The sequence below is a fragment of the Pyrus communis genome, chromosome 16 (assembly GCF_963583255.1).
Source record: "Pyrus communis chromosome 16, drPyrComm1.1, whole genome shotgun sequence".
Lineage (NCBI taxonomy): Eukaryota > Viridiplantae > Streptophyta > Magnoliopsida > Rosales > Rosaceae > Pyrus > Pyrus communis.
In genome coordinates, this window is record NC_084818.1 from 11,398,017 (window position 1) to 11,425,624 (window position 27,608).

The following is a 27,608-nucleotide window of genomic DNA, read 5'->3' on the forward strand; positions in this document are numbered from 1 at the left end:
ACCATTACCACCATCAAACCACTCACCTTGAACCCAGGAACAAAGCCCAAACAAGTATGGGGGCATCAAAGTTCGAATCGAGGTCGAATTAAAGCACCTTTATGGGGTTTCCAGTGCTTCGAGGACGATTTAGGGCATTTCCTCGCCAAATTGGACTTAGCCACAGGTATAAAACTTGCTCTACTCACTGAGGTCTTCATTTCCTTGAAGTTTGAGAAATTTTAGAAATAGTTGATTTTTCTGACGAGTCGAGACGGCCGACCGCTGTATACGGCGGAGCATGGGCCGAGGCATCCCCTGACTTTCCTAGGCTAAATTTGATTCTACATTTTTTTATGTGAAGTCCAATTGATGAATTTCCGTTGCTTGAACATAGTTCCATTAAGGTCCGCCACTTGATTATTATAATCGACGATCCAACAGTTGAATCGTCACCAAACTTTAATACGTTATAGTATGTAACTTATGAGGATCATAGGAACTCACGGATTGGGAATCTGATATATGGATCTTCCCGAATTGGATTTGTTAGTTCATAAAATGAAACGTTAATCGCCACTTGAATTTGCAATTGGCGGAGATCTAACCGTTGGATCATAATGAAACTTTAGTATGTTATTTTAGAAGCATAATGTGGATCTTTGGAAGTTACGGATCGGAAATCTGTGATGCGGATCTTCCGAATCGAGTTACGTAGGGTTGTGGACCCTACCGTCGATCTTTAACTGACGACTGACTTTTGGTCAATGGGTCTCAAATCATTTTAGAATGTCCATGGGGATGGTTTTACGTAAGTTACATATTCTATAGATAAGAATTCTGAGTTGTGAATTGATATTTGTTCTAGGCGACGATCGTTCGTGATGCCTTGATATTCGTGCTAGGGAGTTATAGCGCGGACCTCAGGTGAGTATGCATTTAGAACTTATTATGCTACACCCCGGTGTTAGTGCTCCTGCCCAAGGCCAAGGCACAGCCTTCACGTGATTGTTCACCTCCCGCACCGTACGCTCATCTTGGATCCATGTTTTGGTGCTAGCCTGTCGTACATACCACAATAGGCGGTTCCGATTCGTAGGTAACCTGCGATCTATCACACAACTTTCACGTGATCGTAGCACTTGAGCGTACTTATTTACACTCAACCTGTCTTACAGGTCACATTAGGTGACTCCGACTCATGTGCAGATATATGTTGATGAGCTATAGGTCTAGTCATACAAGTCAGGTTAGGTATAAAGAGACATGTATAAAGAGACACTTATTTATATGATTTTACTTAAATCTGCCTAGTTTGCCTAGGCACCGGCCTAGCCGCCTAGGTGTTAGGCCCCAACCCGCCGCCCAACTAGCACCTAGCGTCTTTTAGAACCTTGGTCTTGAAAAGATAAACTATTTGTTTATTGATGCGTAGAATTCACTATAATGATCGTTTGTTAACGTACGTACTTTAATAATTTCATTTTTTTATACAAAACGTCTCAGTGGGAAAAATATGCATTTTCTAAATACCAACCTATTTTTTGTTTAGTATATATGCAACACGTACATACGAATGGTTAAATTTTCACCATAGACTTTGAATTTTCACTTATTTTAGTATTATCCACCATAAAATAAATTAACCATAATAATCTTGCATAACAAATTCAAATTTAAAGAGGGATGGTAATGCTAGCAAAATTAAGGTCTCAAGTTTTCCTTGACTGTTCTGTGTGTGTGTGTGTTTTTTTTCTTGGCCCAGTTCTTATCCCATATCATTAATACGGTTTCTTGTTTGATTTTGTTAGCTTCCTCGTTGGAGAAGGAATTGTATTGGACAATTCCATTGCCACCATGGCACCCCGTTCCAATAAAACAATGACACGTGTAAAGTTTTCAACACATAACATTATATTATTAAATTAAGACACCAAGTGATTGTGAACCTGTTCCACATAAGTTTATGTCCTCTTACTAGGTCTTGTGCATGGTGTATACATAAGTTTCTCAAGTAAATATTGTAGGATTGTATCTAAATGGCATTCCTTGCAACGTTTGCAAAGATTATGATGTTCTAAGTCATTAGAGTTAGCATGTAATGAAAGTCGGTATATAAGAATAGGCTGGGTCAAAAGTTTGATTTTCTTCCACTATAACAAAAAAGAATGTGTATTCCACATAAACATTTGCTAAAAAATGTCAGTCAAATATTTCAGATCTTCATGCAGTAACTCTTTTCTTTTAAATTGTTTGATCCGATAAATTTGGATATGGACTTCCCTGCACGCTGCCAGACAACATATACATTGTCCATTATCAATGAGAATATATTGCATATATTTCACATAACCATAAATGAAGTAGAGAACTTGTGGAAATAGTTGATGGATCACCAATTTCACTTCAACACACTGGCAACAGATAAGAAAACACAAACATTAAAATCGAAGAACGCGGCTTAAAGAATTGAAGATTACATTACACGCATATATGAAGACACGCTCTAAAAATTGAAATTTCATGATACATTGCGTCTTATGAAAATTTGAAAAATCAATTAAGTTCTGCTAAAAAAGGTAGCATATGAGGTTGATATTAGTGAAAACCAAGACAAATGTTGAATGTGATATAACTTAATTATATGAACATTCAAGCAAAATGCGATTATCAATAACAGAATGACAAAGGATTAAACCTATTTAGGAGCAAGTCTTCTCAATTTGGGGAGCTCCTCAAGCAAACGAGCCTTGGTTCGTCGAATCTCAGCATTCATAGCAACAACAGTAGCCATGTTCCCCTCCCTCGATACCATCTCCAATTTCTACAGATACCAACCAATTGAAACACACAATTCATAATTCATCCGGAAATAAGCTCAATTTAGGTGAATACCGATAAAAATGAGAGAATAAAAAAGGATTAAAGCTTTAATTTTCGATTTCTCTGTTTCACCAAACTTTGGTTCACTGAACTAATCACACACAATGTTAACATCTTTTTTTTTTTTTTTTTTTTTTTTTGCTTCAACAAGTCAACTAAAATTAGGAAAAACATAAAAGAAAAATAAAAATTCTACCTTTCCTTTCCTTTCGACATTACTTCGATTTTCTTAGGAAACAAGCGGACCAAAAGGCTAACAAAAACTAAAATGCAAAAATTTTTCTTCTTTGAAGAAAATAGGAAAGTGATTTACACGCAACTTTTTCTCTTTATGCACATATCTTTATTTTTTATTTTATTAAAAATAAAGCAAAATAGAATCAACGGATAGAAACAAACAATGATGCATATTAAACAAAAAGTGTATGCATAAATTATAACTCATAAATTATTATTGTCACATTAAACATGGAATTGAGAATTCTATATAAAATTTCACTTATTTTCTCTTCCTTTACTTCAACAAATTTCTATCAACCAACTAAGACACAAATGCGCAACTTGGTAACGAGAAAAAAAAAAGTAGAGAGAGAGACCTGGAAAGCAGCTTCGAGGTCGGCCTCAGCGACACCGTATAGGCGACCAAATCCATCGTCCCAAAAAATATTATTGAGCTCCTTTTGCTGATCAATGTCGTACTTGTCGTATTTCTTGCATATTGAATCAACCCTCATTATCAAGTCGCTCATACTCATCTCTCTCTCCCTCTCTAAGTTTTCAACTGATCAGAGACTTTGTTGTTATGGTGGGTTTTCTGGGTTCAGTCGGAGGAGGAGGAGGAGGAGGGCAACAAGAAAGAGACCAACTAGTTACGTTGACCGTTTCGATTCTCTCAGAAATGAAAGAAACGTAAAATAAAGAGAGAGAGAGAGAGAGAGAGAGAGAGAGAGAGAGAGATGAATGGATGGAGGGTTAATTAAGGTTTGTGTTAATAAGTATTTTAATTCCTTAATTATTTGTACAGCGGAGCTTATAGCAGTAGGGCTCGCAAAGCACGGTGTTGTTTAAGTTTGTTTGGAATTTCTTTTGTCGGATTCTGACAGGTGTACTGTTAAGATGTACTGTGTACAGTACTCCAACACTGATTGCAGTTTTTTATTGTTATTCATTAAAGACGGTTATTAACATTTAAAAAAAAATTATAACTCATAAGTGTATTTTTTTAATTATAAAAAATTTAGATGCAAAATGATATTGTTTAAGTGCCAATAATAATATCATGTTCATTTTACTTATGCAATATTGAAATTGAAGAAAATAATATGAACGGATGAATGTTTTTATCAATTAAATTATAATTTTTTATGTCATTATATTATTATAAGAGAAAAACTATATGTATAATATGCTTACGCTGCTAATTCAAACAAATTATACACTCCACTTTAATAAATGTTAAATAAGTATTCATAATCATTTTGAACCCAAAAAGAATATATAATTGTAACTTACCATCAATTATTGCATTTTTAAAAAAAAATATATAAATAAATGTTAAAAATACACATAAAGAGTGATTCTTTCTATGGCCAAAGTTAAGTAAATAAATAAATAAATCTGAAAAAACAGACGAAGTCATGGATGACTGGCACATGTAAAAGGCATCAGACTCACAAAAAGTTCTCCAATTTAACCATTTAAAAATCCTATCCGAAAAAACAAAAACCATTTAAAAATCCACTGGTGGTGACTAATCAAAATCATTTAAATAACTTAATAAACAAATAAACCCACTTCTCTTTGTCGTTTTTCTGTTCCATGAATCAGAATGCCATGGCTTCGAATTCGATTCTTTGTTGCTCTTCCCATTTAAATCCCAGTCTATTCGTCGTCGTTTTCTGGTTATTCGTCCACTGCTATTCGTATGGCGAACTGGGTCCGTACAGCAGCTTCACTGTCTCCAGCTTCAGCTACCCACCAACCACAATTGGACCCTCTGGATTTCGATATATTAGAGGTGAATGATTAGCTTTTTGATAACCCTTTGAAGCATTCGATTGATTGGTTCGGTCTTTGTATTGTATGGAGAGGATTATGGGGGTGTAATATTTGATGGGATCGTAATCAAAATGTTGAATTTTTCTTCTATTGTTTTTCGCTGGAATTCTGTAAAGTACATCGACATAGGTTTTCTTGTTGAATTATGCTATAATTCTAAGTTTTGACCATTTTGATTTGGTTTGGTCTGAAAGTTGCTAACTTTATCTGTGATCATGTTTGAAAGTTCTTGACATGGGATTGGTTGATCCACAAGCCAGCAAATTTTCAGTATTTTGTATTTTATTTCGATTATCGTGTGTAATGAGTAATTTTTTTTAAGATTGTAATTTGGATTTATATTCAGAATTGTATATCTAATGGTTAATTATGCAATTCCTAACTGGTTTTGGTGTTTTGCCTTGTTCTAGTTGAAATGCCACCATGGTTCTCGTCGATAGCAATGAATTCGAACGTGGAACTTGTAAGTATGCGTACCAAGGTTCAAATTTTCCGCTTTTTCTTTTGTCAACAATGCTTTAGTAATTTGAGGTGGAAACTGGAAAGGTATACCGTGTACTTGCCCGAGTGCTGATTCCCAAATGAAAGTGGTTCTCTGGATTCGTGATTGCATTCCTTTCCATAAGAAACAAACTTGTAAATCAAAACTATAGTTGAATACATTAGCATCCTTGCTAATGATTCAAATTATTTTCAGGCTGCTGGAGACATAGAAAAGGTTCCTAAAGTTGAGTTACCATTGATTTGCTTCCGAGCTGGTAGCCTCCCACTGCCGGATGTTAACACTTCTCTAGTGGATTCAGGTATATGTCACTGAGCTTTAGATGAACTGACTAAATTGAAGTGTCGGTAAAACAATATTACTCCGTAGTCTCTAGCTACATGTGTACTTTGTGTTTCTGTTCTATCTGATGCTTTGTGCCCGTATTTTGACATTTCTGATCATCATGCATGTCAAAAGTATTCCACAAGAGTTTAACTTGACAGATACCTTAGGAGAGTCAGGACTGCCGGGTCTGCCTTTATTAGTTTCCTTCTCTTCGGATAAGCGTTAAGTATCCCCAACAAATCTGCTTGCTGAGCCATTTTGTCAAAAGTGCTTTTCAACTATTACTTAACATGAATTTATCAGTGTGTGTGGTTAATCAAGGACAAGTACAACTGGTATACACAAGCAATTTGTTTCACGTTTTTTTTTCGCATAAACACATCTAGAATTTCAGTTTCCCTTATTTTATATTACTTTGAATTCTATTTGAACAATGATTGAACATAGCATTGAATGAATTTACTGATATAGGAGTTCTCTCTCCCCTCTACAATGGTTCCTATAAGGGAATACAAGCTCTTCAGAGTTCACAGCAGTGCTATCCTATGCAAAAGAATTTTACACTCAAGTTGACAAATGAGCAGGTCTATCATCAAACCCTTTACTTATTTTTGTACACTTTTGGAGAGGGAAAGTTTGCTCGAAAATTTAACTAGTTTGTTTGCGAATATTTTCTTGTTTTTCTGAACAAAATTTTATTTTCTATATACCAAAGAAAAGTTTATATACTGTGTCTTACGGAATTGTAGTTCAGATTTCTCCAGGAGTTTGGTATTTCGGTCTTTTCAATGGAATTGGACCTACAAGGACACAATCAAAGATGGTATCTATTATCCTTTAGATTTTATAGTTCTTGTGTTGATTTGCTCTGCTGTTAGTCATGCACCTGAAACCATTAGTTCCCTGTTTACTGTATGCGATGAAGTTTGTTGTTCATACCTCACTTCAAAACATATATACATACATATAGATATATATAGATATATATATATATATATATATATATATATATTTCTTTTCTGTCGAAGGGTCTTAATGCACTAATAATGGATAACATGGCAGATTAATCGCGCCCCATCATACTCATTCAGTGCCAATATCACTGTGGAAGGATGTACGACCCTAACCATGTGGGGCCCATACTGCAATCAGACAATTAACACACTTTCATGTGCTCAATCTAACAGTTACAGTGCTGCAGACAATACTTCAGAAGCTGGTTTGTATAACCAAACAATTGAATATGTAATTTCATGTAAAAACAATTTTGGCACTTGTCATGGAGATGGTGAGCCCAAATTCTACTCTTTGGATGTAGTGGGAGTATCACACGAGTTGAAAATTTTGGCGAAGGATGTTTGGTTAAATGTAACATCTTCAGATAACACCAAGAATGTTAGTGATATTAATTTAATATTTTATGCACGGCATGGTGCAATACCTTCAGAAACTGTGCATGACTATTCCAGTAATATAAACAAATCCTCATTGGTCATTCAATTTCCAAAGGTCGGTCGATGGTATATTACTGTTTTACCTCTCAACATTTCAAAAGAGCTTGAAGGGAGTCTGGATACTGACACAAAAGTTTGTTATTCCTTGGAATCAAAACTGCTTGAATGTCCGGAGGGCAAGGCCGGAGCAAATTGTACATGGGAAATGTACACCCTTCAGGTGGGCTTGCTGATAAATGTGTTTCTGCTTATGAAAGTTCTTGAAAGTATTAATTTCTTCAAAGTAGTAGATTATTTATTTAATTTCCACATTGATATTGTTAATACTTGTATGCATTAGTGGTGAAGATTAAAACGTTAAGTATATATTTCGAAGTTAGTTTGCACTGACGGGTATAAGAAGGGCGTGCTAGCAGAATATTTTAAGAATTGACTTGTAGTGGCCTAAAAATGCAGAAACAATAGCGATTAAAGAAAAATTATTGGATCAAGGTGGATGTACTTATTAGATGGATGTTCTTATTTTCTGTAGTATTTAATTTTATTCTTGATGCTTCAAGAAACTTATTGGCAGGAATGATTTTGTTGACAAGCTGAGAATGGTTATCTGCAGACATCGCTGAGGAAAGGTTCAAGCTACTTTGAATACTACTATTTACTCATCAGTGAAAAAGTGCCTCCTGAGTCAGCCAATTTTCCTCTTGATCATCTTTTAACCAACTCCTCGCATGGTGGACAACCAGAAGAAACATGGACTTACTTTATGTTGGACATTCCGTGTGGAGCAGCTGGAGGACATATGCACATTCAATTAAACTCCGATGACAAGGTTAACTATGAAGTATATGCTAGATATGGTGGATTACCATCTCTTGCTAGCTGGGACTATTTTTATTCGAACAGGACAAGCAGTAGCCATGGCTCCATGTTTTTTAACTTATATAATTCAAGTGAAGACAAGGTTGATTTTTACATTTTGTACATTAGAGAAGGAACTTGGGGTTTTGGTCTAAAGCATCTCAACACCACCAGTGATGCTTCGAAAGTTCCGACTATCATGTCTGTTTCCCTTGAAAGATGCCCGAGAAGGTGCTCTTCACATGGAAAATGTGAAACTGCATTGGATGCTAGTGGATTGGCATCATACAGGTTTATGTTTATCCTTCCCCTTATGATTTTTTATCTACTGTGTTCTTAAGTTTCCTTTTTTGGAACACCTATGTTTTAATTTCTTGATCAGGAAGATAGCTGACACCTTATTGCGATCAGTATAGGTTTCTAATTTTAATTTTTTTTATCAGCTTCTGCTCATGTGATCCAGACCATGGAGGCTTTGACTGTAGCATTGAACTTGTAACACCTCATGGTATGTGTTATTTCAGCGGTGAACTTATACAAAATTGTTCTCTATGCAGTTGGTCTTTTTTATTTCTGCTCATAGTTCAAAATTTGCTAATTTAGTCTGTTTTTTATTGAATAAGGTTCATTTGTCATGGAGCTGGTATATGAATTTTCTTCTAGGAAGCAAATTGAAATAGAAAGTGTCATGGCAAAATCTGCAAAAATTGAGTCTGCTAGTTTGGAGAAATAAAATGTAGATGATCAAATTGCCAAAACTTATATCATTAATGAAAAAGATGTTTCCGGAAACAATATAAACTTGTCTAAGTACATACTGTATCTACTTAGTTTGGATGTCATAGGCTCTGAATCTGATATAGTTAGTTTGAAGTGGTTTTCTACAAAGTTATCGTTTACGTTGCAAACTATCCAAGATTGATTATTATATTCTTCAGTTGTTCTCTTATTTATTTCCTTGCCTGAAAATTGGCATAGGGCACGTATGGCAATCCATTTTTCTTATTGCGTCAAATGCTGCAGCAGCACTTCCTGCATTTTGGGCCCTTCGACAGAAGGTAATCCTCTTATAACTTTAACTTTGATTCACAATAACTAGACTTCTTCAAACATAATGTAATAATATATTACTAGTTGAAGTTTGCAACAATACTCTCCGTAAGATTATCCTAAGTGGACACTAAACTGATGCCATACTGGTTTGACCCAATTCTGAAATTTAGACGATTTTCTTTATCCAACTGGAAACCTTTTTTTGGCTTTTAACAAGTTAATCATAAACTCCGCCTGTGTAAGTTTATCTTACATTGCCGATCCCAAGCCCGGATAAATGAGGAGGGGGAGTGCGTCAGGTAGTCGACAGCCGGCACTCCTATCTTACGTCGAATCCTTGGGATGCGATCATACCAGCTCACATGCACCTGATCCCATCCGAACTCCGAAGTTAAATGAGTTTGGTCGAGAGTAGTACTAGGATGGGTGACCGCCTGGGAAGTCCTCGTGTTGCATCCCCCCACAGCCAACCCCACCTGGTGGGAAAAGGCTTTGTTGTGTTGTAACAAGTTGATCATAATATCTATTTACAGGCATTGGCAGAGTGGGTGATATTTACATCTAGTGGAATTGCAAGCGGAATATATCATGCATGTGATGTGGGAACTTGGTGTCCTCTGGGCTTTGGTGTCTTACAGGTACACTTCTTTGTCTCTTTTCCTTCTTAAAGAAATAACTAATGGTCGAACCTTTTGTTGCAATAAAGAATGAGAACGCGATATGCAAGTAGTGGCAAAAGCCTAGATGCATTTGAAGTTGACAAATCCGTGGTATCACGTAATTAAGCAGTTATATACATTGCATTAAATCTTTATGATGAATTAGTTATCTCGAATTTTCAGTTCATGGACGTCTGGCTTTCTTTCATGGCCGTAGGGAGCACATTTGTGTACCTAGGCACAGTTGAGGACGATCTTAAGAGAGCATTACACACAGCCGTTGCACTTCTTACTGCACTCATGGTTTATACTAAGGCCAGAAGGTATCTTGAGTTGATGGACACAGTTTCAGTGCATTTTAAATCTGGACTCGGTTTTTAGTACTTGCGTCATGCATTTAACCATGTTGAAATTTGCAGGCCGGGGAATATTATTCTTGTTATAGTAATTGGAACCATTGCTCTTCTTATTGGGTGGCTGATAGAATTGTCAACCAAGTTTAGGTCATTTTCATTTTCAACCAGATTCTCCTTAAATATGCTTGAGAGGTGGGTATCCTTGGAACGGTACGATGTTATTTTAAGTTAGCAAACCCTATTTGAATATAATAGCCCTAGTAGATAAGTTGAGGGGAACCCGTTAACTTTTGCGGTAACATATATATGTTGGAGTTTATATATATGCTTATCCATTCCATTTCCTTTTCTAAAATACCAACGGATTACGCAGGCTCCAAGCTGTTAACGGATGGCTGAAGAATCTCATTAAGACAACTTTTAGAAGATTTCGCTGGGGTTTTATACTTGCAGGTTTAGTTGCATTAGCCATTGCAGCAAGTAGCTGGGTACTGGAAACCAATGAAAGCTACTGGATTTGGCACAGGTATAGTTATATCATGAAAATATTCCTCTCTCTCTCTCTCTCTCTCTCTCTCTCTCTCTCTCTCTCTCTCTCTCTCTCTCTCTCTCTCTCTCTCTCTCATGATTGGTGCATAAAATGATCTGCAGCATTTGGCACATGACAATATATACATCTTCCTTCTTCTTCCTATGCTCAAAAGAAAGTCCTACAAGTACGGTAGATACTGAGAGTCAGATACCACCGAATGGAGCCTATGAATTGACTCGACAAGATTCATTTTCAAGAGGTGAGTAACGAGAAGAGTAGTACGGGAAATTTTGCAGTGTTAAGGTTATAGAAAAAAGAGATGATTTTTTTTTTTTTTTACTGCCAAGAGAGAATGTTTTGGGAGATGGGAGGTTTGTGAATATCTTACTGCATAGATAGGAAGTATTCTGAGTTGGAGAAAGGTGAGAAAGTTATTGAAGGGCCTCGGTGGAAACTAAAGTAGAGACTGAGTGATTTCTAACCAAGTAGCGACTGAGTGACGCTGAATCAACTAGTCATGTACTCTTTGTAATTGTAATCATAATACGCTCGTATATCTAAGAAAGGAATACACTCATGTCGAATGCAGTAACTCCAAGAACAATGAACATACAAGTAAAATTTCAACAGACCAAAATACAATATTGTTCCCCTCCTCCAGATCCATTCTTCAAGAAATTACTTGGCTTTCCTACTCAAATTGCACATGCACATTTACTGTGTAGTTCTTTTTTACAAAACGCAACGCTCTTCGTGTTCTATCTCCGATAAGACCATATTATCTTTACATTCCATGGGAGCCCGAAGATCGCTATTTTGCCACTCTTCTCATGCTCAAGTACTTATTTGTGAAGGGCTAGAAAATGAACAGAAGTCTGGAGCTAATACCTCTTTGTAATCCTTACGGATGCTCCAGAGGATCTCCGCGCACCTCCTCATGTGAGGCCGGTTCTGTCTGCGTGGAGCCAAGCATTGTAATGCTAGTTCAAGAATCTTTTCGATGATGGCTAGATCACTTGCTACTCTCTGTTCCAACCTCGGGTCCAAAATCGAAAAAGTATCTCCATTGGTAAACTTCTTCATAGCCTGCAAAACCAACCTGAGTCATGCACTAAATTCCCATGTAAACTAGCTCAAGAGAGGAAAAGTTCATACCCATTTTGCAGTTACTCGTTCCTTGGTTTCCCGTTTAGGTTCAATTGGACGCCTGCCTGTAACTAGCTCAACCAGTAGCACACCAAATGAGTAGACATCACTCTTCTCCGTGAGTTGATAGGTTCTCAGGTACTCGGGGTCCAAGTAGCCAGCGGTTCCTTTAACTCGAGTAGAAACATGGGTGGCACCTGAGTTGCTATCAGCAGCAAGCCTAGCAAAACCAAAATCAGCTACCTTGGCCCTCAAGTTTTCCGTTAAGAGAATGTTGGACGACTTTATGTCTCTATGAATAATCGGATGATCTGCCAAGGAAGCCGAAACATGGTCTGGTCAGTTCCGTCACAAAAATTCTACAACTCTCAGAGAACTAAAACTGGAGAATTACCCGTGTACGTATGCAGATAGGTGACGGCATGAGCCACATCAATTGCAATGTCTAGCCGTGCTGCAAGTTCAAGAATCTCACCGTGCAAACCTGCATTACGCGTTGTATCACATTTCAGGCACTCAAGGTGATGCATTGAGGAGCCAAGGTGCACAGATACACGCTCATTCGAGCTCACAGGCACACACAGCACACAGAAAGGAAGAGAGGAAAAGAGACAGAGAGAGTAACACAAATAGAACTTACAATCCAAATGTTGCCTGAGGTTTCCATTAGGAACATACTCGACAACAACAATCTTTTCATCTTGATGCTCCAAGTACCCGTAGAACTTGACCAAACTCAAATGCTCCACCTGCGCCAGCATTTGAATCTCGCTTTGGAATTCCACTCCCAAATGCTTGTCATATACACTCTGCAAACAAAAATAACCATGTCCTCAGTTAATACTATATCGCACCCCGGTTTTAGCCCTATAACACACTTGTACCGGACCTTTTTAGCGCGTTTGATTGCAACAAAGGTCCCGTCTTCGAGTCTTCCCTTATAAACCGTCCCAAAACCACCTTGTCCAATCTTGCAAGAGGGAGAGAAGCTCTTTGTGGCCTTGTTTATCTCTTCCATGGTGAACTTTACACTCCTGGGCTCGCTCGCATGCCTCGAGTTATTTGGATTGGAGTAGATGCCTCGACTAGAACCGCGTCTTCTCTCGCTCCCATCTCTCGAAGCATTTGAAAATACTACAAAATCAACTTAGTTGTTCAGTCTACCTCATTAAACAGACAAACTAATTTGTTTTAATCATTTTTCTCTTCTTAAAAATATGAATAAAAAATAACAGAGAAGAAAACAAATGGCAGCCTAATACTTTCTTCATTTTTTAATCAAGCAGACCAGTAGTTCTTAATTGTGTGCTAAACTTTATAAGCAATGTAATTAAGTTCATTTCAAATTCAATCATCGTACTTTCTAATAATTAACACAAAAATCGTCTACTGACTCTACTTCCTTACGATTCCATCCATTAGATACATTATACAAATATAATAACGATAAATAAAAAAAGTCGGAAAATTAATTCATAACCGAGGGTTGCTTCTGTAATGGCTGAAAGTGCTTTTCACAACAAAAGTTGCTTCTAACGACGTTCAGTTTAGTAGAAAACTTTAAAGTACTTGTGGATCGTAAAAACGCTTAGCTCTTCCGACGAGCACTTGGGTTTTCAATGAGAATTTCTAACATGTTTATAAGAAAACAAGTACAAGTAATTTCTTAATTTCTAACACGTTTAAATGAATTTCTAAAATTTGATCTCTACGAAATAACTCTACATTTTTTACCAGACTCAGCTTAAATTCTTGAAAGGAAAAAGTTACGGAAATGGAATTACCGAAGGGAGCTCTGAACTCTTCAGAACCCTCGAAGCTTACGGAGCTCTTGGTCTCCGGCGGAGTGAAGCACGAGACGAAGGCTCCGGCGAAGGAGCGGGCCGCGACAGCGACCACGCTCTTGCCAGAGCTGGATTTCTGTCCGGTTGAGGCGTCGTTGTAGGGCGAGCTAGGAGAGTAGGGGATCCGGTCAGGGGTGCTCCGCGGGTCGGACGTAAGGCTACGGCGTCGGTACGATGGGGTTCGCCTCATTTCAGAGAAAGAAAGAGGGGACCGGAGAGATGGGACGTAGACGTAGAAATGGCGGGTAGTTGTAAGCGGGTAGTGAAGGACTTTGATTTTTCACAAGATGAGCGAGAGAGAGAGAGAGAGGAGAGAGAAGACTTTGACTTTTCAAAAGATGAGCGAGGCTAACGTGCGCCGTTGTAGTCAAGGACTCAAGCGTGTCAAAGAGTAGGACCAGGTGCAAAATGGTTGGGTTTCATTTTCGGTGTAAGATTTTCAATTAAAATCTTTTATCACTCTACTCTAAGAATGTAAAAACTATGAGAAAGATTCGTAGTTCAAGTAATTAAACATGTATTATCCTTGCTTGAGATTTTATCTTCGATTTCTTTCGTCTATTATCGTTTGATAAGTTAATTGAAAACGACATTAGACATAACATTTTAACTTTTTGAGTTTAATGTCATTTTTAACAAGTTATTGAATACGTTTATTTCTACTTTAGTTTAAAATTTTAGTCTTTCTAACATTATCTTTTTACTTTATATAGACACAAGATTGATGCCCCAGGCACTGGCTTTCATATCTCTAAATCCAAAAGGTTAGGGACATTTTCCTAAAAGAAATTATATTTGTTGGTTGGTTGTAACTTTTATGACATCTCTTAATCCATCTTTGATCATTCTGGTATATATGTAAGCGAAAAACGAAGATAATGAACAATGAGTGCTACGTCTTATAACAAATATTGTCTTGTTTTTAAATTGATGGAATGACCCATTGTGTATGATTTGCATCATATTGTTTATTTATCAAATTACGAACAATGAAAAAACCGTCACTAACTCCATACTGAAAATGTACAAGTGAAATTAACCTTGTGTTTTGAGTATTTTCTTATTAATATCCATTTCTTTATCACTAGATATTAATAAGATTTCGTTTGACTTTTTGGTTTCAGTATGAAGAAGTGAATGTGAAAACATTGGACCGACGGATCCTACCCTTTGTAACATGTCTATGAAACATGCCCTGCCGTGTTCTTTTGGTAGCTCAAACATGCCTGTCTCTATTCTTTAGCGTGAGTGACGGGTATAATTTGTGCACACCTCCTTCCAAACAAAATTGCAACACCATAATTGATGTGACGGTAAAGAAAGTTGAGATTAAACCATAAAATTAATTAGTAATATAGGAAGTAACTCAACTATTTATAAGCATGTTTAAGGTTCATGTTCTCATCGATGTGGAATTCATTCTTAACAATGTCCCCTCACGTGTGGCGAATTTTCAAGCCTAACACATGGGCAACACAATTTGAGTGACGTGGAGCACGTGTAGCCGTTAGGTTTTGCACATAGGACAATCTGTTTTGATATCATGAAGAAAGTTAAGGTCTACCATAAAACCAATTGGCAATATGAGGAGTAGCCCAACAACTTATAAACACATACGACATTTGTAGTCACATTTATAATACACAATATGTATAGCAAACAAAATCAAGTAATGTTGCAATTTTGATGCAAGATTACTTACACTTTGATTAGAAGTTAATCGACTATGGCAATCCAACAACTCCTGGAGTGCAGTCTCCAGTTGTTAGAATATTGACATAATTTCAAGGAACCCCTCCCAATTATCAACATCTCTTATATTAGGAAGGATGTTTAATCAGAATTATAATTTATCTGTTCTGATAATATAGGTGATAGCAAAAATGAAGTAAATTAAGAAAAAGATTATATATGGTAAGGGGATTTTCTTTATATGGATGAAATGATGTGACCCAACAACAATAAGATAAAAATGAAAGGAATTTTTATTGCGCAAATGTTCATTTATTGTAGTGGCTGAAAGCAATCATGCTTATGCATGCTGGTGCCGGTTCAATCCCTACAGATTTCCTTTTCTCCCTAACAACTAACGCTATCGTTTTTATAAGTAACAGTTTAACCCACTAACGCTATCCTTTGTCTATAATTTTTTATTGTGTCAATCTCATGTGTTTCAGAATTATATTGAACTTTAGCTAAATTACATTCATAGTCCTTGTAGTTTAGATTTTGAATTTCGTCCTTGTAATTTTTATCTTTGCTTTTCAAGCCAATTCAATTGGCCTTGTAGATATGGTAAAGTAACTTTAAACCTTCTACTTGGTTTCCTGCCTTTCTCATAGTGTCTTGGCACGTAACTCAAAGAGTTTCATTGAGCGTGCCAAAATTGTGTTGGTGTCACAATTTACTTGTGAGTGTTGGTGCTCTTTGTTAGAAATGCATTTGAAAGCCTTGAGTAGGCATCGAGCTCTTTTAAATGAGTTACAGCTTGTTTGGATGTGATTTTTAAATGACTGAAAGCATTTGTAGTGAAAATATTTTTTGACACAATCCCTAATAAAAATACTAGTAAATCCTAAATAAAAAAAAAAAAAAATAGGCACTTAAAGTGCTTCCTAGAAAAAGCACATAATTGATACTTCTTGTAAAAAGCACTTCAAGTGCTTTTGAAACCCAAAAATATTTTTTCTAAAAGCGATTTCAGTCATTTTAAAAGCATATCCGAACAAGCCCTCATTTGTTACTGTTAGGTGTGCCACTCTTAGCTAAGACCAAAAGGATTTAAATGATGTTATTGTTAGATTGTAGACTGGTGCCACAAGTAGACTGAGCTTCTATCAAGAGACTCTGCCACAAAGGGATTAAAATACATGTTAAGTCTTTTCTATGCCTTGTTATGTAAAGGACTTCAAATATTTTTTTGAGTATGAAAAAGTGATAACCATAAACTGATTGAATTTTGGTTCAACTCAGTTTGCAATTCTGATATAAATATAACCTCATAATGTATGACAAACTATATGGATATGAAACAATAGAAAGGAAATGAAGTTAAACACTTACCAAATATTCAACAAGTAATAACTTGAAAGGAAATGAGAAATACAAGCAATCAGGCAAAGTTTAAACCTATTCAGGCAAGTTCTATTGCTAGTCGGGCAAGTTCTTGCTAGCAACTGAAGTGCTTTGAAATAAAGTTTTAATACAAGAATCAATATTACAAACAATGTACCAGAGCTTCAACCGTATATACAATTGCAAAGGTGTTGAATTACAAAAGGAATTTGGAAAAGGTAGGCTGCATAGCTTTGAAGTCTTTTTGTGTTGTGAGTTGAATGTCTTTGTCTTCTGCTTTTATGCTACCTTTTATAGAACAGGCCTTTCTTCCGGTTTAAGCTTTTTCCTCTCAGATTAATCCTGTCTGCTCCCACTTGTTGATGTGACTGTTGCCAGAGAATAAAGAATTCACATTGCAACTTGAGCTTTTATCCTCTCAACAGCAGTCAACAACAGCTAGTTGTGAACTGAAAAGTGCTGACCTGAAACGTGCATCGATCAACAAATTCACTTTCTGTTGCATCTTCTTTGGTATTATGGTAAATACTCGAGGATACATAGATATTATTTTAGTTTAATTAGTCTAACCACCTTTTGCGCAACCGTCCATTAATTGTATCAATTCTTTCCGTGCCTCGTTACAGGAAACAATTTTGGTGATGAAAAACAGCAGCAAGCTGACATTAGTTTGACCGCATCGGTTTTACATGGATGAATTTGCAAGTTGATTCTTATGCAAAATGTATAGATACAAGCGATGTTCTATGCTAATATATATTTATATAAACTACGAGGAGGGTCATTCGAACTTGGGTGCAAGAGGAGGAGCACATTACTCTAACCAACTTGACTAAGCCGAGTACTGCAAGGACACTAAACGGAAAAGAAAGATTAGATTTCATGGGTCATCGTTTTCTTTTGTTATCTTGCACACAAGTGCACAAGGAAGTAATTCTTCCCAGATTTCAAAACTAAGGAGGTGAAGCACTGAGAAGAAGACAATAACTGGTCTCTGGCACAGAAACGCACTAGGAAACTTGGGATTGAAATCAACAATAAGAACTTGGGTGTTTAAGAATGACAGGAATGAATTACTAATTAAAAGACTAGATAGAGAAGAAATGCCAGAATCGTTACGAGAGACACAGTTTTTGGTAGTAATATTCTCGAAATAGATGCATTATATAGATAAATAGACAACTTATCTAAGAACTAATAGCAGGTGAGATTTTAATGAGACATGAAGATTTGTTTAATAAATGTAAAAGACTCGGGAGATCCTTACCTCACAAGAAACCATGAGAGCTGATCACCATCATAGTGGAGCTACCAATCATTTGAGTGCTCAATTTTGAAAGCTGAGCTCCAGACTGACGAGGGCGGTCAAGGGCAGATTCATCCAGAACATTTTCAAACCATCGCATCAGACGTATAACTTTTCTCCTTCATAAGCCTGAGCAGCATCCCTAGCATGGAATACACCTCTGGTGCTTGCGGGTGGGATTCATCACCAGAAACAAACGTATGAATGTCACCCCCAGTCTCCACCCAGCTACAACCTGGAGCTTTATGATCACAACTGTTCTTCATCATTTGGCGTACTCTTGCTACATCATCCCAATGACCTTCAGAAGAATAGATATTAGACATGAGAGTATAATTTACAGGCTTGTTTGGCTCCAATGCAAAAAGCTTTTCTGCAGCCCATTTTGCTAATCCTACGTTTCCATGGACTTTACATGCCCCTATGAATGCTCCCAAGGTGCTTGGATCAGCTTCAGTGGGAATCGATGTCAAAGCCGTGAAAGCCTCGTCTACAAGACCAGCTCGCCCTAGAAGGTCAATTAGACAGGTATAGTGTTTTGAATCTGGAATAATCAGATAGTCATCGGTCATTAATCTAAAGTAGTGAAGCCCTTTCTTTACCAACCCTCCATGACTACATGCAGAAAGAACCGCAAGAAAAGCAATGTGGTCTGGCCTTGTGCCGTAAGTTAGCATTTTCTCAAAAACCTCTGTAGCTTCTTTGGAAAAACCATGGAATGCATATGCGCATATAACAGACGTCCAAGTAACTCGATCAGGCTCAACAACCAAGTCGAAACACTTAGACGCACTAGAAATACTACCACATTTGGAGTATGCACTTATCAGAGCATTAGCAATTGATGAAAAGAAATCAAACCCAAATTTAACCATGTAAGCATGAATTTTCATAAGTTCAGTAGTAGATGACACATTACCACATGAGCTAACAATGCTTGCCAGAGTTAATTCATCAGGATAAAAGTGTTCCCGCAACATTTCCCGGAGTAGTTTAATAGCCTCCTTCTCTTTTCCATGTAGCCCATATCCCACAATTATAGTGGTCCAAGAAATGACATTCTTGATGGGCATTGCATCAAAAACCTTCCAAGCATCACCTATGTTATCATTCTTTGCATACATGTCAACAAGTGCGCTGGAAACTAGAACATCTGAATCAAAAGCCTGTCTAATGATAATGCCATGAACCTGCTTTCCCGGCTCACAAGATCCAAAACTACGACATGAACTGAGCAGACTGCTAAATGTAAACTCATCCCCCTGAACACCTTCCAGTCTCATCAAATTGAATACCCTAAAAGCCCCTACAGCCAAAGAACTTGAAGCATAGCAATTCACCATCACGTTCCACAAAACCAAATCCCTGCACAATAAGAAATCGAAAGCACGCCTTGCATCTTCAACTAGACCATGTTTTGCATAAAAATCAACAATAGCACTGCCCACAAAGCAGTTCGAATCAAATCCTAATTTCACCAAAAAACAATGCAATTGCCTACCAATCTCAACACCATTTAACTCAATGCAAGCACGAAACAAGCCATTAATTGTTATATCATCCGGACTAACTGCTTCTAACAACATCCTCCTAAAATAATAAAACCCCAAATACAAATTCGGTTTATACTCACTCCCACGGTTGACAAGCCCATAAATCAAGGTATTCCAAGCAACCACATTTCTCACAGGCATTTCACCAAACAGTTTCTGTGCATCATTGAATTCCTTGCACTTGACGTATAAATTCAGGACATGAATTTGCAGCGACTGCAGGTTATGCAAACCCAACTTTACCACATGTCCATGGAATTGTTTTCCCTCGCAAAGAAAACCCATTTTGGCTGAAACTTTGAGGGCGTTGGAGCAGAAGTAATGGGCGGATTCGACCACCGGCGTGAAGGCACTGCGTCGACTCGGAGGGAAAGACGAGTTGGTTTGATGAAATGGGTGGGCATGATTTGGGGCGTCTGTATTGGTTTGAAATGAAGCAGGAGGAGGGGTTGGCGGGAAACGTAACGGTCGTTTGAAGTGGACGGTGGGGATTGAAGATAAGCGGCATCTGGACAGCATAGCATAATAATTGGCTTCTTTTGGCGCCCCTTCGATCCAAATAGTAGCGGCAAAGTTGAGGCCTTTCGATGGAGAAATTCTAGGTTCCGACAGTTGGACACATGTTCGTACGGATTCTAGACACAAAAAAAAAAAAAAAAAACAAAAAAAAAATGAAACTCCTACATCATAGTCGTTGTTTTTGTCATGTTTATTGAACTCAGATTCTCTCTAAATCTAAAAAATTTGAGCTTAAGGATCAAATGATTCGGGCTGTTGAATTTTGATTTAACGGTTACAATTATTATAATTTTTAAATAGATTCCCTATTTATAGCCGTTGAATTAAATTTTAACTACTCGAATCATTTGATCCTTAAACTCAGATTCTTTTAGATCCGGAGAAGATCTGGGTTCATGTTTATCCGGCCCCATTTTGTGTTTCATCCCCTCACACCACTCCATGTCCCACCACCAACAGGTGCCGCACTCAAGATCTTCTCTTTTCTATAAAATTCCTAGACACAAATTTTTCTGATTTTTGGTTAGTTTAGTTCCACTCAGGACAATTTGAAAAATTCCTATTGGACGGAATAACAAATCTGACCATGTGGCACTCCGAAAGATTCATTCCAATAATAGATTAAAAATAATATTATCATTGTAAGCAAATTATGTAATAACAAAAAATATTAGAACCCTCTTTGTTAATTGAACAAGGGTTAAAAAGTCATTATAACTGTATCAACAAAACTAAAGAAAAATAACCAAAACAAAAGTTTTGGGTAACATAGGAAATTACATACAAAATAATTATTATACTTTTTTTCGTTCTCTCCCTCCCAGCCATGTAAACCATATCAGTTTCCTCCTACCTTCCTCTCTCATCCACGTTTTTCGTCCAAATAAAATTAACTTTTAATGGCAAAATAGTTACATAGAAATAATTGTTAAAGATGTGAGCAACTTCTACAGCGAATAAAAATCATTTGAATACCGTTACCAAAAAGTTTTAGTGACCAAAACTATTTATATTTCCTCTCTTCCTGTAATTTTACTAACCTGAATGAGTACAATTGTTAGTTGTTATTATTAGGATTAGGATTCGGATTAGGATTGGGTGATAGATTTATGGTTCAGCTACTTTGAAGGTAAAGTGAGACTTTGTTTTGGTAGAGTATATATAAATGGTACGGTTAGGCTTGGTAAGGAGATGCTATAAATAAACAAGTTGAGGCATTGACACGCCCAAATAAGTTTAACTTATGTATTGTCATCTCGATGTGCACATGTAGACATCCGAAATTTTTTTAAAAAACATCGATAAAACAATGAAAGAAAATAATTCATTGTATTTATACACATGAAAAGATAGGAAAAAAGTCATTTTCCATCCATTAATACACGAAAGATTTGTCATGTCAAATTTCAATTGCTTGCGTTTCAAACAATAACTCATCTCTTGTTTTGCCTCCATGTTATTGGATTGTTTATACATGTTCTTGTTTTATTTAGGATCACTTTGAATGCAGTCCCTAACTACCAATGTTCTTTAACTAAAACCTTTGTGGTTTTTAGTTTTTTATCGAAGTCCTCGATATTAATGTAATAATGTATTTTTATATAGGTTATTATATTTTTAAATTAAAAATGAAATTTGTAATTATTTATATTAATGATATTTTAAATAAAACCCATAATTTATCGGATTAAAAAAAATTAAAGATGAATTATACTCTCCACTATATTTTGTGTGTGTCTATGTGTGTGTGTGTGTGTGTATGGGTACGTTCATCAAAACTAATTAAAAAATTATTGTACCAAAGCATGGGTACATTTTTAAAAAGCACAAAAAAAAAAAAAAAAAAAACGATATTAGGCATAATAACATTATTAAATTTCTTCTATTAAACTTGACATAGATATATTCTCAAATCAATGAAATAGAATAACCCATATAAGTTTAAAAAAAATGGATTACAGAAAAGATTGAATGAAATTTTATATAAATAATGGGTACATTTTTAACAAATTGGTATATTTAAGAATGGATACATATAAGATTAAAAAAATTTAATGGGTACGTTATTCTAATTTTATTTTTTATATTTGGGAAATGTTTGAATTAAAAATTATTTAGGAGTTTAATAAGGATGTGAGTATTAAAACTCTAAATCAATTACTAATTTTATTTTTTTTATAAATATTATGTAACTTACATGTAATTTATTAATATATTAATGCTAGAGACTTTGATCAAAATCTAAAACCTAATAAGGTCTTAGTCAATGAACATTAAAAATTAGGGACCGAAAACTAATTGTTCCTTTATTTATATAACGATATATTTGCATTAACAGATAAAGAAATAAGTTGGTATCAAACTCGTTATTCATAAGATTTGAACTTAAAACTTATCACTCTTACAGATAAAAATAAATACTACTAGATTGTAGTGCTAAGTGATTTATACAAGTTTGTGTTAAGTAATGATTAAACTCTTCTACTTGAGATTGTCCCTTGATCTGTAGATCTTGACACAAGGTTAGAATTCTAGTTCTTCCAAAGTAGTATCTCATTGATTGCTTGGGCTCCCCTGGAAGGGGCCTTCTTCGCCTTCCACCTAAGCTGAGTAGAAAAGGCGCAAAGACAATCCCAGAGAACAGTGAAGCTTCATAGGTCTTTCTGTTCAGATGCAGGTAGTCTGCATCTTGACAGATATGTTTATTTCAACGAGACTTATTATCACGCCTTAAATTTTTTTTTTTTTTTTTTTTTGGGCATGAATAAAAAGGGTAACTTAAAGGTAATAACAGGTGATTGTGTTGAACTAAAATGTTTCATTAAACAAAATAATTTACATAGTCGTTACACATAAAAGAAAACGACAACAACTCCTTAAAAAGTTATAAGCAGTCTCTTTCTTCCTAGTCAACCACTAGATTCCTATCTCCAGTAACACAACTAATAAGGGGTGAGCGAAAAGCTTAGTAGGGGCCCAAGGTCTCAAGTGATTAATATTATTAATGTTACGAATGTTTTATGAGTATTATAATGCAAGAACAATACTTATTTTCTACCCAACCCGTTAATCTATATATTGAAGCACCCAAACCTGCATGTCCCATACCATGCATTTTACAACTGTGGTCCCGAGTGCTTTAATATATAGAATAACCCCCATCAACTAACTCAAGTTCATAACCCCTTTTGCTTCTTATCTGATTCATTGATCTCCAGCCCAAATCACCCACATCGATAATTCTCGTCGATATCCCATTCTACTGTGCACATCGGGCTCACATGGAACTGGTTTCACAATGAACAGACTCAACTGCACAGAAGCTAATTTCCACATTTCCCCCCAACATAAGTAATTCCCTTACTTCGTTGACAAATGATAATGATCATGCCATTATATAATATACCACATAATAAAGCACATCTAAGTTAATAGTTGAATATATCTAAAGTTCACATAACAATATTTCACAAGTAACAAATGTAATAAATTAATTCCCCAAATTCCCCTACCTCGACCCTCTCCTCTTACTCCACAAGTACTTCTTTTGCTTATCTCCTTTAACACTCTCTTACACACTTTCTACGTAGGCTACATATTGCATTTTGCAAGAGTAAAAAATACACAGATGGAGCATTGCTCCTATTTATACCATAAATAAGGCGGCAAAAGTTGTCATTGGTTGTAAGTTTCTACTTGAATTGCTAATCCACCATTCTACTTTAGCAATAGGCTTGATTAGTCATCAACCTAGGCTTCAATAGTCATCACCCTAAAGTGCTTACTAAGCACTCTAAGCTACGTGATAACACCTAAGCTACATACTTTTCACCAAACAAGCTAATGATCATATTAGTCTCCTTAGGTTGGCATGGTGAGTGAACTACGTGGCAAACTTTGCCACTCCAAGAAAGCCATTTGTCCTCACTTTCCTAGTCCAAATGGGTTAATAAAAAAATGTATGAGGTTCGTAGTCAAATAATTTCAACAAACTTAGCTAACCTAAGCTAAATAAAAATGTTCCTCTGTAAGCACGACTAAATAAAAGGAGAAGTCTAAAAGTTTAATCAAATGAGCATGACTGGAAAAATGTGTATAAAATTCAGAAACTATAGGACTCCACAATCTACCCTCCTTAAATAAATTCCGTCCTCGAAATTTAAAACATACCGGTGACGAAAAATAATTTTGGATACTTTTCTCTCATTTCAACTTCTAATTCCCATGTAGCTTCCTCTACATTCCCATGTAGCTAAAGAACTTTGACTAACGAAATAGTCTTTGTACGTAACCTTTGATCCTTATGGTCTAACATTTGTATCAGTCTCTCTTCGAATGATAATTTCTCATCGACACTGAGTTCTCCCCAATTTAGAACATGTGTTGGATCCGGCTAATATTTCTGAAGCATTGAGACATGAAACACGTTATGTACATTCGACGCTACTACTCTATCAGATTGCATCAAAACACATCCCAGTCCTCGTAAAGATGCATCAGTATAAACTACATAATTTATGCCTCTTTCAGGAATAATTAATACTGGCATTGTCATCAAGCGAGTCTTTAATGCTTGAAATGACTCTTCACAGTCCTCATTCCATATAAACTTCACTTCCTTTTTTGTCAACTTGGTCATTGGTGCAGCTATTCGAGAAAAATCCTTTATAAATCTTCTGTAATATCCAGCCAATCCAAGAAAACTCTATATTTCCGATACATTATTTGGTTGTTTCCAATTCAATATTGCTTCCATTTTAGAAGAATCAACTGCAATCCCCTCACTAGAAATTATATGTTCTAAAAACTTTACTTCTGTCATCCAAAATTCACATTTACTTAACTTGGCATACAATTTATTTTCTCTTAAAGTTTGTAGAACGGTTTGCAAATGATCCTCATGCTCTTCTTTGATTCTAGCAAAGACCCAAATGTCGTCAATGAATACGATCACAAATTGATCCAAGCAATGTTGAAAGATTCGATTCATCATATCCATAAATGTTGCTGGTGCATTTGTCAATCCAAAAGGCATAACAAGAAATTCATAATGCCTATAACGAGTCCTGAAGGCTGTTTTAGGAGTATCTTGTGTTTTGACTCGAAGTTGATGATAACCTGATCGGAGATCGATCTTTGAAAAATATTGTGCACCTTTCAACTAATCAAATAAATCATCAATCCTAGGTAGAGGGTACTTATTCTTTATACTAATTCTATTTAACAACCGATAATCGATGCACAATCTAAGGGTTGTATCACTTTTCCTCACAAATAATGCAGGAGCACCCCAACGTGAAACACTAGGCCGAATAAATCCTTTCTCTTGAAGCTCTTGAAGTTGCTTTTTGAGTTCTTTCAGTTCTCCTGGTGCCATTCAATGAGGAGGTATAGAAATAGGTTTTGAATTTGGGTATAATTCTATAACAAACTCCACTTCACTCTTTGGTGGCAATCTAGATAACTCTTCGGGGAACACATCAATGAATTCCTTTATTATAGGAATTAATTCTTCATGTGACCCACTAACTGTTCGGTTATAATGCTAGCTAACAAGCCCAAATAATCAAGTTTTCTTTTATGCACTTTGTGAGGCTGCTTATCCCCATAGAAACTGAAAGTTTTCCCCTCGGGAGGATTTATTGTAATTTTCTTCGTACTGTAATCAATTATAAGTTCATATTTTTTAAGCGAATCCACTCCTAAGATAATATCATACTCCAACATGTCTAATATCTTCAAATCAAAAGGAATTCTATGGTTTGACATTTCTATCTCGCAAGATTTACACACTTTAGCAACCTCTTTGCTACCACACAAATGAGATCCAACTAACAAAGAAAATTCCATGTTTTGAGTTTCTAACCCAAGAGTAGATGCAAAACATTTCGATATAAACAAGTGTGTAGTGCCACCATCAAATAATACTATAGCCGAAGAGTTGAAAACTAGAAACGTACCTTCCACTAGTTCATGCTCTGCTTGACTTGTCACATTTCCTATAGTATAAACTCGTCCATGTGTGAGTTGACCAGATTTCTTATTTGGAGGAGCTCTTGGTCTAGCTTGTGAAAATTGTCCTTCTAGACGTTGTGACGGTTGAATAACTTGTGGTCTTGGCCAATTTCCTTGAGTTTGATAAGGGTCGTAGTTCTGAGGTGGTGGTGCACGAAATTGTGTTTTGGAGTATAAAGTTGTGCTTTTGGGGGGAGGGGGTGCATGATATTGCACTTGAGATCCTTGATTCCTTTGTTGTCATGAACAATTTTTCTTAATATGTCCGATGTGCTGACAGTGATAACATTTTTGCGGTTCTTGGCTTTCCAGTGGTTGATAGGAAGAGGATTAAATCTTACCCAGTTATTGGTATGTCGACTACTAAAGTCCTTAGGATTCGAAATTCTCTCATTTTCAGACCGTTCCGCTATGTACGTTTTTTCCTTTACATCAGCATACGTGTTTAACTTGAGAATTTCCACCTTTTCCAAGATTGGTTGTCTTAACCTTTCTTCAAATTTCCTCACTTTTGCGGTATCGTCGGGAATCATATGAGGTGCAAAACGCATAAGCTCTTCAAATTTAGCCTCATATTCAATGATAGTTAAGTCTCCTTGTACGAGATTAACAAACTATCTTGCTTTCATACTCCTCAAAGTACTTAGGAAATATTTTTCTAAGCAGATAGTCTCAAATTCTTCCTAAGTTGTAACTTGTGTGTCTGGAATACTAAATTGACTCACACCAATGGTATGCTTTTGGGCTCGAAAGGTGTAATTGCGCCTTTTAATTGCGGTCTGTTTAATTATCTCCTTAATCAGATCTCTGGTGGAACTTCGAATAAGGCTTTGATATTGATCAGGATTGGTTGGAATACACCCATAATAGGAGAGATGGAATTCTCCACACGATCCATCACTTATATTTGACTCCATTGTATCTGTCAAGGCCATAAAGGAATAAGACATCTAGAATACAATAATTGTATAATAGATTGTCAAATTTGTAACAAAAACAAAACTTCCTTCTTAATGGTAAGAATACTTAAACTGGCAATTCTAAATCGACGGATTGCAAACCTAATGCTCTGATACCAATTTATCACGCCCTTTTACACATAAAAGAAAACGACAACAACTCCTTAAAAAGTTATAAGCAGTCTCTTTCTTCCAAGTCAGCCACTAGATTCTTGTCTCATCTCCTGTAACACAACTAATAAGGGGTGAGCTAAAAGCTCAGTAGGGGCCCAAGGTCTCAAGTGATTAATATTATTAATGTTATGAATGTTTTACGAGTAATGTAATGCAAGAACAATACTTCTTTTCTACCCAACCCGTTAATCTATATATTGAAACACCTAGACTTGCATGTCTCATACCATGCATTTTACCACTGTGGTCCTAAGTGCTTTAATATATAGAATAACCCCCATCAACTAACCCAAGTTCATAACCCTTTTCGCTAGTCATCTTATCTAATTCATTGATCTCCAGACCAAATCACCCAC

General features: G+C 36.2%; 4 protein-coding genes and 1 non-coding gene across 6 annotated transcripts; 2 read left to right on the forward strand and 3 right to left on the reverse strand.

Annotated features, from left to right (window-relative positions):
* Positions 1-2,677: 2,677 nt before the first annotated feature.
* LOC137719800 (syntaxin-71-like) lies at positions 2,678-3,694 on the reverse strand. Its single transcript, XM_068458818.1, has 2 exons — positions 3,459-3,694; positions 2,678-2,803 (listed from the first exon to the last, which is right to left on the reverse strand). The coding sequence occupies exons 1-2, from the start codon at positions 3,615-3,617 to the stop codon at positions 2,678-2,680; spliced, it is 285 nt and encodes a 94-aa protein (XP_068314919.1). The 5' UTR covers positions 3,618-3,694.
* A 978-nt stretch (positions 3,695-4,672) lies between these two features.
* Positions 4,673-11,238, forward strand: LOC137721435 (uncharacterized). 2 transcript variants are annotated; one of them, XM_068460530.1, is made up of 14 exons: positions 4,673-4,879; positions 5,331-5,383; positions 5,618-5,723; positions 6,221-6,333; positions 6,504-6,572; positions 6,812-7,423; positions 7,817-8,352; positions 8,505-8,569; positions 9,040-9,119; positions 9,648-9,752; positions 9,957-10,096; positions 10,193-10,339; positions 10,503-10,655; positions 10,781-11,238. In XM_068460530.1, exons 1-14 carry the CDS (start codon positions 4,681-4,683, stop codon positions 10,926-10,928), a joined length of 2,526 nt encoding a protein of 841 aa, XP_068316631.1. In that variant the 5' UTR covers positions 4,673-4,680; the 3' UTR covers positions 10,929-11,238. The 2 variants fall into 2 exon arrangements, with proteins under 2 accessions (XP_068316631.1, XP_068316632.1); XM_068460531.1 differs by having other exon boundaries at positions 10,193-10,321.
* LOC137721581 (5S ribosomal RNA) lies at positions 9,455-9,573 on the forward strand. The gene has a single exon (XR_011066656.1). It is a non-coding gene; the product is annotated as a 5S ribosomal RNA (ribosomal RNA).
* LOC137721437 (calmodulin-binding receptor-like cytoplasmic kinase 2) lies at positions 11,218-13,927 on the reverse strand. Its single transcript, XM_068460532.1, has 6 exons — positions 13,592-13,927; positions 12,697-12,941; positions 12,448-12,616; positions 12,202-12,291; positions 11,817-12,118; positions 11,218-11,747 (listed from the first exon to the last, which is right to left on the reverse strand). Exons 1-6 carry the CDS (start codon positions 13,839-13,841, stop codon positions 11,496-11,498), a joined length of 1,308 nt encoding a protein of 435 aa, XP_068316633.1. The 5' UTR covers positions 13,842-13,927; the 3' UTR covers positions 11,218-11,495.
* A 4,067-nt stretch (positions 13,928-17,994) lies between these two features.
* On the reverse strand, positions 17,995-20,121 carry LOC137721580 (pentatricopeptide repeat-containing protein At2g46050, mitochondrial). Its single transcript, XM_068460671.1, has one exon. The coding sequence runs from the start codon at positions 20,102-20,104 to the stop codon at positions 18,119-18,121; it is 1,986 nt and encodes a 661-aa protein (XP_068316772.1). The 5' UTR covers positions 20,105-20,121; the 3' UTR covers positions 17,995-18,118.
* Positions 20,122-27,608: the final 7,487 nt, after the last annotated feature.

What these genes read in the sequence shown, in the direction of transcription:
- LOC137719800 (XM_068458818.1), bottom strand. Translation starts at nt 3,617, where the DNA reads ATGAGTATGAGCGACTTGATAATGAGGGTTGATTCAATATGCAAGAAA. An exon ending in ACCTCGAAGCTGCTTTCCAG is followed by an intron (nt 2,804 to 3,458) that starts GTCTCTCTCTCT and finishes TGGTATCTGTAG; the next exon opens with AAATTGGAGATGGTATCGAG.
- LOC137721435 (XM_068460530.1), top strand. Translation starts at nt 4,681, where the DNA reads ATGAATCAGAATGCCATGGCTTCGAATTCGATTCTTTGTTGCTCTTCC. An exon ending in TCAAGTTGACAAATGAGCAG is followed by an intron (nt 6,334 to 6,503) that starts GTCTATCATCAA and finishes ATTGTAGTTCAG; the next exon opens with ATTTCTCCAGGAGTTTGGTA. An exon ending in TGGGCTTTGGTGTCTTACAG is followed by an intron (nt 9,753 to 9,956) that starts GTACACTTCTTT and finishes TCGAATTTTCAG; the next exon opens with TTCATGGACGTCTGGCTTTC.
- LOC137721437 (XM_068460532.1), bottom strand. Translation starts at nt 13,841, where the DNA reads ATGAGGCGAACCCCATCGTACCGACGCCGTAGCCTTACGTCCGACCCG. An exon ending in AGAGTTCAGAGCTCCCTTCG is followed by an intron (nt 12,942 to 13,591) that starts GTAATTCCATTT and finishes TTGATTTTGTAG; the next exon opens with TATTTTCAAATGCTTCGAGA. An exon ending in CAATCAAACGCGCTAAAAAG is followed by an intron (nt 12,617 to 12,696) that starts GTCCGGTACAAG and finishes TTTTGTTTGCAG; the next exon opens with AGTGTATATGACAAGCATTT.
- LOC137721580 (XM_068460671.1), bottom strand. Translation starts at nt 20,104, where the DNA reads ATGCTGTCCAGATGCCGCTTATCTTCAATCCCCACCGTCCACTTCAAA.